The following is a 14242-nucleotide window of genomic DNA, read 5'->3' as shown; positions in this document are numbered from 1 at the left end:
TACAAAAAATTTAAAAATTAGCTGGTTGTGGTGGCACGCACCTGTAGTCCTAGCTACTCAGGAGACCGAGGCAGGAGGATTGGAAGATCACTTGAGCCCAGAAATTTGAGGTTACAATGAGCTACGATCAGACCACTGTACTCTAGTCTGGACTACAGAATGAGACACTATCTCTTTTTTAAGAAAAAAAAAAGAGAGAGAGAGAGAGAGAGAGAGAGAGACAGGTGGGGGGGGGGGCGGTGATTAAAGCAGAAGTAGACCAGAGCTATCATTGGTAAAAGAGCAATAGTCATTTCTGTTAGATATAAGAGAAAATGTTTAATTTTCTTTGTGGTTTTGTAATGGCTGTCTGTCTTGTTCCAAACATGGTCACAGAGTGGCTTTATACGGACAATGTTTGTGTTCCGTGGGCATCTATTATGTTCAGCTGGGATCATCAAGGCCTGGCTGGTTGAAGGCCTGCTTTTTACATTCTCATAAGTTAAAAATTTTTACTAGACCAGTTTTTCAACTCAAGAATGTTAGACATGATAAAAGAAAGCTATGAAAGATTACTACAGGTATAAATTAAAGCCAGAGCCCTGCAAGTGGAGGGTAAAACTTCTAAAGGCAGAGGTACTAAAATAACTGAGTATCTAAAATAATTTCACAAGAATTTAAAATAACTTCTGGTTCTAATACACAAAACAAGTGGGCCTAGCCCCTGCAAGAGAGGTTATCAAGGGCAAGCTTCTTTTGACCTCTACCAGGACATAGTGTGGACTGGCAATCCTCATCACTTATTAGACCCCAGGAATATAAATTGCTTTATTATTCCTCACTGGACTGCATATTTGCAGCTATTATGGGCAATTCAGAGAAGAAACAAATGGTTCAATTTAGCACCCTTTTTCAGTCTTTTAGGTATTTGAGATATTAAAGCATAGCAGACACCAATATCTTAGAGACAAATTACCTGTTTTTCTGGTTTATATTCTTTTTAGATTTTTGTAGATTGATTTATGTAGCATGTCCCTTTAATGTTCTTTTATGCATTAATACACAACTTCTTGACATCTAGAAATGCAGGTGCTACATGATGAATGAGTCTGCCTCATTCTTCAGCAAATAGATTTTCCCCTTTACCCATCCTCCACTTTAATTCCTCATACAATCCCCAATGGCAAGAAAACTATTTGAAAGCAATAAATCATGTGGCTTACATTATGCTTCCCTTAATACACACACCTTCACTGGAATTCTTCCAATATTCCTTCAAGGAAGGAAACTGTAATGTTCTCATTACCACTTTAAAGCAGCAAAAATGCACTAGGGTTTATCTATACAGACTTTGAACTTGAACTGATGATCATAATGTCTGTGGACCACTAGCATCAGAATTACTGGGGGCCTTGATAGAATTCTGTAGTCATCTAAACCCTACCCCAAACCTGTAAGAACAGAATCTTTGAGAGTAGGGTAGGGTTTCGATCTGCTGGGGTATTCATGTGCATTAAAGTTAATTTTTTTATCTCCTACATCTGAACAGAGGATTGATGAATGTCACTGTATATATACAAAAATAAAAACTTTAAGAGGGTAAGCAATTCGACTTGTTCCTCCAGATGTCCCCATCACCTAGAAAAGTGGCTGACATTTAGTATGTACTTGGTAATTACTGGTTAAGTAAATGAACAGAAAAGAATATAAAGTCATAGGCTTAAGATACAAAGGTTATTTAGGGGTCATTTTGTAGGAAAACTAAACAGGTTAAAATCTTGGTTCCACTGTTTTTCGGTGTTTGACCTTGGGCACATACTTAACCTCTCTGTGCTTCAAAGCCCTCAAGGAAACCAAAGAAATAGCACTACTTCCTTTTGTTATGAAGAATAAATTAGCTTAAATATATAAAGTGCTTAGACCAATTCTTGTCTAAAATACTTAAAAACTTTAGCTGTGATCTAGCAGTAACCAGTACAAGGTCAGCATCTAATCAGCAAGATCCAACCCAGATTTTCTCACACCTCCTACAACACTTTCTTCTTTATATGATTTGGCAAACATCAGAAGGTCCTCCCTTTCCAAAATACCTCTTTCACCGTACTACTTGGTCCTTCATATATGGGCAGAAATTTCTACCATTTCAGTCAGTTTTGTCAATCAGACAGGAAAACATTGGGCATATTATAAAACAAACACCTGTAAACAAAGGTGAAGTACAAATCACAAACTATGCTCCTCTTTTTCCATTACCTAGCCTTTCCCATGAACCTTAGGTCAAGACCAGTGAGTGAGAGGGCCTGGTGGAGACAGGTAGATTCTGAAAGCCTAGCTAGAGATACAGATTTGTTTTAACCTCTGGGGTTAAAGAGAAGGGGTGGGTGGAGAGGGGATTAAAAAAAAAAAAAAAAAAGACACACAGGAAGTTTTAAATCCTGACCAAGTTCATTTAGCAGTTTGTTTTGCTTCTGCTTTATAGCTTGTTTTAAACCAAAGGCCATTCAACTCCTTCCTGAGATAAGCATTGATTATAACCAGAGTGAAAAGAGGTGTGACCACTGTCCTACAGACCCTGGCATTCCAAAGGAAGAAGGACTGACAAACCAAAATCTATTTTCTCCAAGGCCTCAACTTCTCCAATTTGACTCTCTGATCTGCATTCCACAATCTTGGCCCGCACGGCGGGGGTGGATTCGGAGTGGACCCAAACTCCTTTTCAGAAGAATTTGATTAGATCATATGATTAAAAAAAAACAATCAAGCTTCCTCCTTCCTTCACGTCAAGGAGCTTCCGGGGAAAGATAATACTTTGGGGCATTTCGAGGGGCGCAGTGCGAAGGTGTCTTTTGCGAAGGGCGGCTGGGAAACTAGGATAGAGCCGAGAAGTAACCAGACGAACGACAAAGGGAACAGGGCTAGGACAGGGCAGGAAGGAGAAGAGGAGCGACTGGCGCTTCTGTCAGGCATTCTGTCTTTGAAAGATAGAAAACCTCGGGGCGGACAAGGCGGAGAGGAGTGGAGGGAGACGAGGCGAGCGAGAGCACCGAGGAGCCTGGGGCTGATCCCGTCTCCTGCTCTCGGGGGCGGGGAGTCCCCTGCCGGCCGCGGAGGCCACACCCAGGGCCCGCCAGCCCGCGCTTTCCAGCGCTCAGCAGGAACTCGCTTGCTTGAACCCGTCCAAGAACGAACGAATGAGTGACCCTTCGGCCAGGATGGGGACTCCTGGGCCCCAGGGAGCTGCGAATCCCACCCACTGCCCCCGCAGCCTGGGGCGCACCGGGTCCTTTCCGCGCGAAGTGGGGCGCGGGGCTCCGCCGGCTCAGGGCGGCCCGAGCGCCGCGACGGCGGGGGCGAGCGGAAGCCAGGGCGGCGGCCGCGAGGACCGGGCGGCAGGTCGGACCCTCGGACCTCGAGCCAGAGAGAATTTGGACCGTGACTCCTGGGTCAGAGAGAAAGTGCTGTTTCTTCTGCACCCAGAGAGGTGGTTAGGGACTCAAGGGGACCCTGCACGGGAAGAGGTGGCCGGTGGGGAGGACCTTCCTCAGGCGAGCGGAAACCACCACGACCGGGAACCCAACTGCCCTTCTCCTGCTTTTCAACCAGAAGGGCGAATTTCTGGCGGGCGAGCAGCCGCTCCCTCCCGAGCCCCGCCGCGCGACCCCGCGGCTCCCGCTAAATCAGTGCTCGTGCGGGTCGTGGATTATCAGGTGACGCAAGAAGTGCTGCAGACCGCGTGGACGAAGGGTCGCATGACCAGGAGGACCGAGGAACATTCCATGACCGCGGTCACTTTTCGCACCGGCAGAGAGTGAGACAGCCTGTGTGGCACCGGACCCCTGCTGGACCCCGGGCTCTCCAGGCGCGGAGAGGGGCGCCCCGCGTCCGCGCCCCCAAGAGGAGTTTCACTGTCCAGAGACATGATGCCCGAAGGAGCTTAAACTCGAGAGAGGAGCCCGAGGAATGTTCAGGTCTAGTGGATGAGCGATAATCCTTGAAAGAAAATGCTGTTACGGGAACCCCAACCTGCAATTAGCCGACAGAAGGAACCTTTTAAGACGCTGGCGCAGCGCTTCAGGGAGGCAGATGACACCCAGGACAGCTTGAAGAACTGTAAGCAGTATAATACCTCCTTTGTGACTTAAATACCCTGACGGTCTGGGGACCTAAGCCATTCGGAAGAGGGGGAGAAAGGATATTTTCAAATGGGCAGAATGTGGGAGTTTTGAAATGAGAAAACGTGTTGTTAATTGGCATTTTCCAATAACTTTCTCCTCCCCCCCCCCCCGCCGCCTATCTCCAAAATTTTTGTCACTCTTTTGATGTGCACAGTTTTCAGTTTTCTCCCCACATTTCAGTGTTAGGAAGAAGAGAGGAGCTAACGGAAAGAAGGAGTGGAGGACAGAAGACAGATTTGAAGGTGAAATTCCATTTAAAAGGACTTTACCTCAAAGAATATCCAATTTAGTCCAGTAAAAATGCCTTTAATGTGGAACTTTTAATTTTAATGTTAAAAATACTGCATATAAATCTTCTGATGTAGAAGTAGATAGAAATGTGTAGTTTGCGGTAAAATGACTGCATGTCTTATTCTTGTCCATAGATCTTTATTAATGAGATTTGTAGTCAACAATGGATTAATAATACCTCTCTTCTGGTGCTGTTAAAAACAAATCTCTCCTGGTGCTATTGAAACAACTTATTTTTCTTATTTTATTTATTCATTTTTTTCTATTAAACACAATCTGTATCAACTCTTTAGTAGCTGGCCTAGTTGGAGCTCTCTGAGAAGCAATGCAGCCCTCCAGAGGTGAACTTCTTGACCTTACCGCTACTGAAGGAGTATTTGGTTCCTGCAAGAATTAACAAAACAAGTGGGACTCTGGCTTTTGATGAGTAAAGGGTTGAAGAGTGCATCTTATCCTTGTCCTTCCCCTTTGCCCATATTTTTATTTTAGAGCTTGAAATGTCCTCAAAAGATTGTCTGATCCACCTCCTGGCAGGCCAGATAGGTAAGATATGTCCTTGTTTTACAGATGAGCCAACTGAGGCCTGGAGGTCATGTAGCTTGTGGAAGTCACACAGCTAGTAGTTGCATATGCTTACTAAGTGAACAAAGAATGTGATCATCTGCCTCCCCAAGGTTTGGCGATGGCCTTTAGAGGAATTTATTTCTGAGGGGTCACAAGATGACTAAGGATGTCCTGGGTTTTCTAACTCATGTTTATGAGAAGTACTAAAATCACCTTGACGTCCCTAACCCTACAAGGCCTGTTGGCTGGAGAATGACCACCACCAGTTCTCACGCCTGTGAAACCCTCAGTTGAGAGAGAAATTCAGCACCTGAGCTCATCTGTGTTCAAAACTGCTTGATAGATAAAAAAAAGTTATATTTGACCCCTAAGAATAAATTCTCTTTTCCACTAACAACCCTGCCTGTTTCTAATGTGAAATTGACCTTTTTGGCAGATGAATTTCAGACCTGAGCTTATTCATTTAGTTGGCAGAGGCTCTCTGTGATTAATCATTATCTGTAAGCAACAAAAAAAACCCTCTTTTACAATTACCAAAAATGGTAGCCTCAGTCAGTGGCCTTCTCTATGGAGACAAGCTCTCAGTTCAACTGCTTGAGTTTAGAACTAGCTCCCCCTCTTACTAACTGTGTGACCTTGGGCAAAGTGCCTAATCTCTACGTGCCTCTGTGTTTTGATTTGTTAAGTGGGGATAATAAATTATATCAACTTCACAGAATAATTTTTTACCATTAAGTTAAATGAAAACACATAGAATACTGCCTTGATATACAGTAAATGCTCAAAGTTAGCTGTCATTATTAGCGTAGTTGTTATTGTTTAGTTCACTTTTTATCCTAACCAGGCTTTAGTCTTTTATTTAGTAACAGAGAGCAAAAAGTATATAACGTAAGAAATCTAGTGAAAGCCAAATAAGTGGTTTTACTAAGACTCTCTTCTGTACTCCTAAAAGAAAGGACTTATTTCTACCTTTTCCCACTGTTCGATGGATCAATAAGTACATTCTTTAAATTCCTTAGAAATGACCTCCCCATCTTGTATAAAGACTCATACTAGGACTAAGGTGTGCTATGCTTGACAGAGTCTTTAAAAGGAGTTCACAGACTGCCTAGTTCTTGGCAGATGGGCGCTTTGAATAATTTCTTTAGGACCTGTCTGGTTAGTTTGTTTTCCCTCTGGGATTTTATATCTGCTGCCCTATCAGCTAGAAAAGCAAAATAGGCACAATTAGTATTCATTTGATCTCTTTTCTGCCAAAAAAATGTATTTATTCAAGTTAGCTTACCTTAATCCAAATATGTTTAATTTTATCCCCTTGAAGTGAAAATTTATGTTATTATTTTTTTTTAAGTAATATCCCTGTCAGGGCAGAACATTTATTTTTAAAGTGCTTTTTCAATCTCTGTGTAAACTGCCTACACTGTTAACTGCCTACACCATGTTTATAGATTTCCTTCTCACTGGAAACAAAAACTAGTGTGTTGAAGTACTGTTGAATTTGCTTCACAGGTTTTCCTGAACCAAGCAGAACCCTGTCCTATGAGGAGCCTGAGGAATCTTTTCTCATTCACAAGTGTCTTGGGAGTACATCCAAAGTGAAACTCTGCAAATCTCTGAGACTGGCTGGGTCTTAGCTCTTCGATCTTACCTCCACCTCACTGAAAAAATATGATCATTTAAAATTGTGTTAGGTGAATGGATCACATCAAAGACTTCCAGAAGCTATCTGGCCACTCAGGTGACCAAGTGACCATAAGACAAATGTCAACATTACATGACCTCCATGGATCAGGCAGATGTCTCCCCTCTCTTAAAACCCTTTGTCCACAACCATAACCACCTTTGAGATTCATTACATTTGACTTGCTGCTTCTATTCTTCTTGGACATTATCAGCACTTGGTGATAAAACTTGATGTGGCTCTTTGCTTTAAAAAAAAAAAGAAGAAGAAGAAAAAACTTTTGTTAAAAGGATAAGTTATACTCACTACAGAAAAATTTGGGGTTTTTGTGAGGAAAAGAAAAGTAAAATAAAAGAAACAAAAACTTACCCACTACCCCAAATCTCTTTTAATGTTTGGTTATGTTTCAAGTCTGGTTTTATTTTATTCTATTTTTGTGTCTCTATATAAAAATATATACATATACTTTTCTAATCATAAACTATATTAAATAGTCTTAGTGTAACCTCTGTATATTTTCTTAGTGTTGTCTTTATATTAACTAACCTGTGCTCAGTATGGGTATCTTCAAGAAAGTTTTTATAAATGAGAATCTCAGGCCCTACCCCAGATCTACTGACTCAGAATTTGCATTTTCACAATATCCCTGGGTAATTCAAATTAAAGTTTGGTAAACATCGACACATACCCCTGTATTTAGTTCTTTATCTTACTTTATCACTTACTAAAACTAAAAGGTTTTTATTTTTTTTGTATTCCCCATTAATTGTAAACAATGCTATGAAGATGATAATTTGTAGAATTATGAAAACATTTAGAGATTTCAGGAGGGTGAGATGTAGTATATATGGTTTTGTAAATTGGCAAAGACATCTCTAAGAAGTTTTGTAAGGTCTTTTTTAAAAGCCTTATTATTTTAAAGTTTTTTCTAATGAACCATTGATTCATTATTGTATTTCAAACTATTTCAGAAATGTGGTTATTTCATTATCTAAGAATGTAAAATAACACATTCTCAGAAAACACCCATAAGGGAGAATAAGCAGGAAGTCATTAATACATTGCACAAGGGCAAACCTCTGCCAGCTGAGTCAAGACTTGTTAGCCACCTGTGATGAGTTGTGAGGGGGTGGGGAAAAGGTGAGGCCAGAATCTGAATGAACTGATTCAGATAAGAAAGCAAAAGGCTGTGACTCTTGAACACCCTGACCTCTCTGTAGTTGCAGTCAGTACTTTGCTCTTTAATTAGGGAGGGCAAATACTTATGAATTTACTTCTCTGGATGAAGATAAGAGAGTTCAGATTACTTTGGAGAGAGTAAGGGGTCATGATTAGTTCTTAGGCACTGTGCAGCCAGTAGTCACCAACAAAAGGTTAAAACACAGTTATCTTAAGAGTAAGGAATTAACTGAGGTCAAACTCAGATTTCTATGCTTAAAACAGAATAAGGGTACATTGAAGAGACTGCCGTCTTCATAGAAATGGAACAGAGGCTGTGTGTTAAGAGCGTGGTATAGTAAGGGAGTCAGCCAACATCACTTGTGCTTGGCAGGGGAGTGGAGATAGGCAGGGCAGTGGGAAATCTTTACAGTGACCAAGATGATCTTAACATTCTCCAGCTTGACTAAAGTTTAGATAGGCTTCTTCCTGACTGTAGGTCCCTGACCTCCCTTTTCTGAGAGCATTTACTTTGGAAAATTTGCAATTGTAAATTCTTTCTCTGCCCCTTTGAGCTGTAAATCTTTCCCCAGCCACTTGCTGTCTTACCAGGTAGGAATGTCTTGTTTTCAGGACCTGGAAGCCATCCTTTTGAAATGTAATCTTCTAGAAGGACAGGTCCCCTAAATCCCAGTCTTTGGGAAGGCAGGAGCCCATCTTCTCTAAGTGTCAATTAGCAAAATAGATGGCACAATCACATCAACCAACATGTCCCCCTTAACATCCCCCAGTACTTTGCCTCTAGTTCGCCCCAGTACTTAAAACTCTCCCACCTCTTGTTTCAGAGGAGTTGAGTTCAGTCTCTCTCCCCTAATGCAATAGTCTGGAATAGGCTCCCTGCTTGTTTACCTCTGTCCCATGGAATGTTTCTTTGACAATAGCGAAAAGAGAAAGGCTTTAGGTATACTCTGACTGGAGCCTGTTGGCATGGGGAAGCTGGAGGCAGGCTATCTAGAAAAGCAGCTTGTTATAATATATGGTTGGTTTAGAACTTTCTCAGGTGGGTCCTGAGTTGGAAGGGAGCAAAGAAACGGAGAAGCCGGCAGTCATTAACCAAGTTCTTACCTTTTGGGCTGACTGCTGCAGAAGCTGTGGTTTGGCTTCCCATGCTAATTGTCACAGAAGCTGTAGGTTGGCATTCTGTAATAAACAGTATCAACCTCATAGGGTTTTTTCTAGGATTAAGTTAAATGAGAAATACTTAGAACAGTGTCTGGAATATGATAAATAATCAAAATTAGATGTTATAGTTAGTACTAGTAGTTGTGGTGGTGGTGTTATTGTTTAGTTCTCTTTTCATCTTAACTGAGCTTTAGTGTTTATTTAATGGCAAAGAACAGAAGGCATACAACGCAAGAGGTAATATCAGACCCAAAGCGGTGGTTTTTACTAAGACTCTTTTCAGTCTTTTTTCATATATTACCATATATCAAGATAGGGGACTGGCAGGCATTGTTTAACTCAGTCAGGAAGTCTCAGACCACCCTGATCAAAACAGGATGGGGGGCGGGACAAGTTCTAATCGGTTAAAACCAAGATGGTGGAGGAATGGACCACTTCTTGACCTCGTAGCTTCATGTTATTTCTTGGAAAGGGGAGTGTCTTCCTAGAATTAGGGTGATGAAGCCCTCCTTTTGATTAAATATGGTCAATCCGGAGTTGTCATGTTGTCAGGTGCATGACAGGAGTGGGAGGTTTCCTTAGAAACACCGATTAGAACTGTTCATTGCTGATACTTACATGTCTTATATGCCTTGGAGGACCACAACAGTTTTATGTCTGAAGGACAAAACCCTAGAGCAATAAGTGAAGGTTCTATTTGTTGAATGTTTATTTGTTTTGTCTTGGAGGATGGCAGTAGGGAGATTTCTACTACAGCAGTTAACACAGGAAACTCAGTCTGATGGCACATGAGGACTCTGTGAAGGTGTGGTTGACTGCTGAAATAATCCTGAAGTGCTTGGAAGAATATTGTGCCTGGCAAAATGCAGGAAGGGGAAACCTGGGCCAAGGACCACAAGGTAACATCGAGAACTGGAGCTACAGCACACATGCAGAGCCTAGGCCCGGAGAACAGTACATATCTCATGGGGCATTGGTCGAGTGGTGAAGCCAATGTCTGGAGTCAGGTCCAGGTGCAGATGGCAGACTCCAGGGGGTGGCCAGAAGGTGAACTTATGCAGGAGGCTGGTGAAGAAAAAAAAAGTTCCATCTTGGCCAGTGACACACCAGCACACATCCGGCGACCTGGAGAGATGGGCGTGTTGGAGGGTTATAAGACATTGGCACAAAAATTTGAAAGACATTCTGGACAAAGACAAAAATAATCCACATATGATTTCTTCTACTTTGGATTGTGTGGGTCAGTCACTTAACCTCTTCTGAGCCTCATGCGATCTGTCTCCCAGTTTAAGCTCTGGAAATACAAAACTAATTACGAATGCCGACTTTTACCTTATGAGCTCCATGAGAGAGACACACAATTAAATGTTAATATTTTAATGTGAAAAATGTTAAGACAGGTAAAGCCAAGACTATCAGGGGAACACATAGTAAAGGTACCTAATGTGGCTTGGAGGGTTAATGAGGGCTCATTCTTTGTACAAGAGCTTCATATATTTAGGTTCTCTCATCCAAGTACTAACCAGTCCCGACCCTGGTTACCTTCCGAGATCGGGCACATTCAGGGTAGTATAGTTGTAGACAATATATCTAGTTTCTTTTACAAAGGGTAACAAGAGGTTAGCCAAGTAAAGATGGGGAAGATGTGGAAGGGGTTGCAATGCATTTGAAGGCTGGAAGAAATCTGACTCTGGCTAGAGCATAGAGTGTGAGATAGGTTGTCTCAGATCTGAGACCAGAGGAATGAGTAGGGACTAGAACATGGGGCCCTGGAAATCAATGAAGAGAGACTTGCTTAGTATTATCTTGAAACATGAATTATTTGGGAAAATGTTGAGATGTCTGAAAAGTGAAATTAGTTAATATTGAGAAAGAAAGCCTTCTAGGTAGATTTTTTTAAAACAATTGCGGGTCTTAGTGATTATACATATACATTTCTTAAAATATCTTGTATTAAGAATGGTGCATTTTTTTGGCCAGGCGCGGTGGCTCATGCCTGTAATCCTAGCTCTCTGGGAGGCCGAGGCGGGCGGATTGTTTGAGCTCAGGAGTTCGAAACCAGCCTGAGCAAGAGCGAGACCCCGTCTCTACCAAAAAAAAAAGAAAAGAAATTAATCGAACAACTAAAAATACATAGAAAAAACTAGCCGGGCATGGTGGCACATGCCTGTAGTCCCAGCTACTCTGTAGTCCCAGCTACTCGGGAGGCTGAGGCAGGAGGTTGCTGTGAGCTAAGCTGACGCCACGGCACTCTAGCCCGGGCAACACAGTGAGACTCTGTCTCAAAAAAAAAAAAAAGAATGGTGCATTTTTTTCAGCTTAAATTTAATGAGCTTTGTGGTCGTCCTATAGAGCAAAGATAATACTGTATATCTGACTGAAATGTAGCATTATTAAAAGTTTCTGCTTTCAATCCTTCAGAAGACCTAACCAGGTCTTTTCAATAAATCCTAGAGTCGGTAGATCCGACTTCTAGAGTCGATAAATCCTAAATCAGCTGCTTGCTTTTATAGTCAGTAAAATATTGAAGGCAGTCCAGTTAGATTTCGTTTTTTGTTTCTTTAATTTGGAAGATAAGTGTGACAAGTGTACTGAGTCACAGAAGACTTCCAAGCTCAGGAAAATGTTAAAATGTAGATATTTTATAATATAGGGAAAGTATCCCAAATTAGTACTTTTGTTTATATAGGACCTCAGGTAAATGTGTTAACTCCACAAATGGGGGGACATTTTTTCACTATGCCTAGTAACAAGGCAGGATTTTTATGGGGTGAAAGGCCATGGATATTACCTCTCTTTGCCTGGAAATGTTCATTAAATAAAAGCTAAGCATTCAATTCACAGATGTATGTTTAAGTCAACAAGATACAGGTATTGAACTTGGCTCTGAGACTGTTGCCCACAGGGGTTTCCTGTGTAGTAGGTGAGTCCTGTAAGTAAATATGTAATTATAATACAGTGCCATAAGACTATGATAGGATGTTGGGGTTGCCCATGGAAGGAACACCTAATCCAGCCTTTTGGGTTAGATTTTCCCACCTGCTCAGGAATAAATGCATTATGGAGTGGTGTCATCTAACTGAATGATAATTAAAGCAACTTAGAGTGTGAGTTATCTACCCTATATTTAGGCCTTATTCAGTTTCATGCTTAAAGTCTAGCAATCCAACAAGATAAGGCATGCATCATTATTGTTCACTCTTAAGGATAAATAAGTGATAACATAGGATGATTTCATTTATTTGTAAAAGAAATGTTATATGCAAAATTAGGAGCAATCCTGGAGACCAATTAAAGACATTTAGACCAAATAAACCTTCCAAAGAGAAAGATTTCTATCTTAATGCAGTAATTAGTAAATGACAAGGAAAGAATTGGTAGGAGCCTTAAACACAACTAGAAGAATGTGAGGATTTGGAGAGACTGTAGCACTCACAGTTGAAGCACAAAATTGTTTTATAATATTTTTCCTAAATTGTGACAGTTTGATCATGATTATGTTAATATTTTAAGAATATTTCCATTTGTGATAAAACCAGTATTACTATTATAGATTTCTCTGATTAAAACAAACAAACAAAAAACTGCCCCAGTATAACTAGGGAAGTTTAGAATTCCTGAGCTAAGCTGGGCAAAATCCTTTGAGAATAGGCCACTGGGCAAAAGTCTAGACTATTACTGCTTACCTTATAGTCCAAAGAAGCCCCCAGTCCTAGGTGTGTGAGAAACCCGGGAGAGCCTGGATACAATGTCCATCAGAGTTCAAGAGAAAAAGGAAAAGTAATTGTTGTTCACCGTGAAAATGAGGTGTCAAGGAGAACACAATTCCTTCTCTCTAAATGCTACTAGCAGTAACTCCAAGAGTTGATAAAAAGAGTATGGAAAATAACTTTAGGAGTGATAAAATCATTGCTCCATCTTGTCTCCTACAAAATGAGGGTTTGGAGTTAGAGGTAGTTAAAGTGCCCTCCAGAAACCATTTTATGTTTATGTTTCTATGGCTTTTTTTTTCCCCCCAAAATAGGAAGTAAGGAAGAATTGCAAGAAATGGAGCTCATCTATTGCAAATTATATGTAGATTGTTTTTCATTTGTTTTAATTCTTATTCTAGATGTGATTTTTTAAAAAGTTATTAATACATGTAACATTTTCTCAGGTTATCATCCCCCCGCCTCCGTATCTCTCTCTCTCTCTTTGTGTGTACGTGTGTGTGTGTGTGTGTGTGAGTGTGTGTGTGTGAAAATTAGGAGACTAGATTGTACGTAGTATCTCTATTACTTAGTTATCGGTGGGTGGAGACAGCCTATCCTTGGGGTGGCTGCTGTTTACCCATCACTGAATGGGTATCCGGAGTAAATGCTAAGCCATCGTTTGTATTAATATAAGTGGAGGCCAAGATGACAAACTGCTTGTGGTGCAGTTTGCTAAATCTGGTAGGAACAGAGAATTCATTTCAGACTCTTAGGCATCTAGACACTTAGGGAGTCAGTTCATTTAGTTCTCTGATTTCAAAATTGACATTAGCGAAAAGCTCTTTCTTTCCATTCCCCAAAGAAATCCTAAGAGAAACAATGGAATTTACACATATTAAAGCAAAACTTTTCTGGTTGGGGTGAAGTAAGCTGCCCATCGTCTCCCTGTTTAACTTTCTGTCCTCAAACTCCTGAGGCTCTACCTTAGCTTCAGCCATAAGGAATTTTCAAGGATTCTCTCAGAAAATTTTGTCCAGCGTCTAATGTCCCACAGCCAATTTAAACGCAGAGAGAGGATAAAATCCCTGCTCTTTCCATTCTTCCACACTTCTGAAGTTTAGTGCCACGCAGGAAAGTACAAAACCTTAGCACAGTCCTAAGACAAGCCCAGTCTCGTTAGATTTTTCAAACCACCCTTCTCAAGTAATATGCCTTACCGCTGAAAAGGGCATGAAAGCTGCTTTCTTGATAAGCTTTCCCTTAGAATTGAGAAAATGCTCAGGATTAAAAATGTCTGGTTTTTCCCACTGTGTTTGATCCCGAAGTACTGAGGTCAACAAGATAATGACTTCAGTGCCATAGAAATAAAAATGTTGTTAATGACAGAGATTAAATTCCTTCCGAAAAAGGAAGGCTCCCTAAAGACATACTGTGATTTTGGTTCACAATTCTTCAGAAGCAGTGTGTTCTGGAAGGAAATGGAAGAGGGGAAGCAAAGAGGTGGCAGGCGGGGCTTGTGA

General features: G+C 41.1%; 1 protein-coding gene across 1 annotated transcript; it reads left to right on the top strand.

Annotated features, from left to right (window-relative positions):
- The first annotated feature begins 3170 nt into the window (after positions 1–3170).
- Positions 3171–3967, top strand: LOC105826643 (chromosome unknown open reading frame, human C6orf141). The gene is given in 2 exon segments (XM_012664640.1): positions 3171–3788; positions 3791–3967. Coding segments are annotated over 2 exon segments (795 nt in total).
- The last annotated feature ends 10275 nt before the right edge of the window (positions 3968–14242 follow it).

This window comes from Propithecus coquereli, unplaced genomic scaffold (assembly GCF_000956105.1).
Source record: "Propithecus coquereli isolate 6110/MARCELLA unplaced genomic scaffold, Pcoq_1.0 Scaffold90, whole genome shotgun sequence".
In the NCBI taxonomy this organism is placed as follows: Eukaryota; Metazoa; Chordata; class Mammalia; order Primates; family Indriidae; genus Propithecus; species Propithecus coquereli.
The sequence above is the reverse complement of the archived record's forward strand: the minus strand, read 5'-3'. Positions and strand labels throughout refer to the sequence as shown.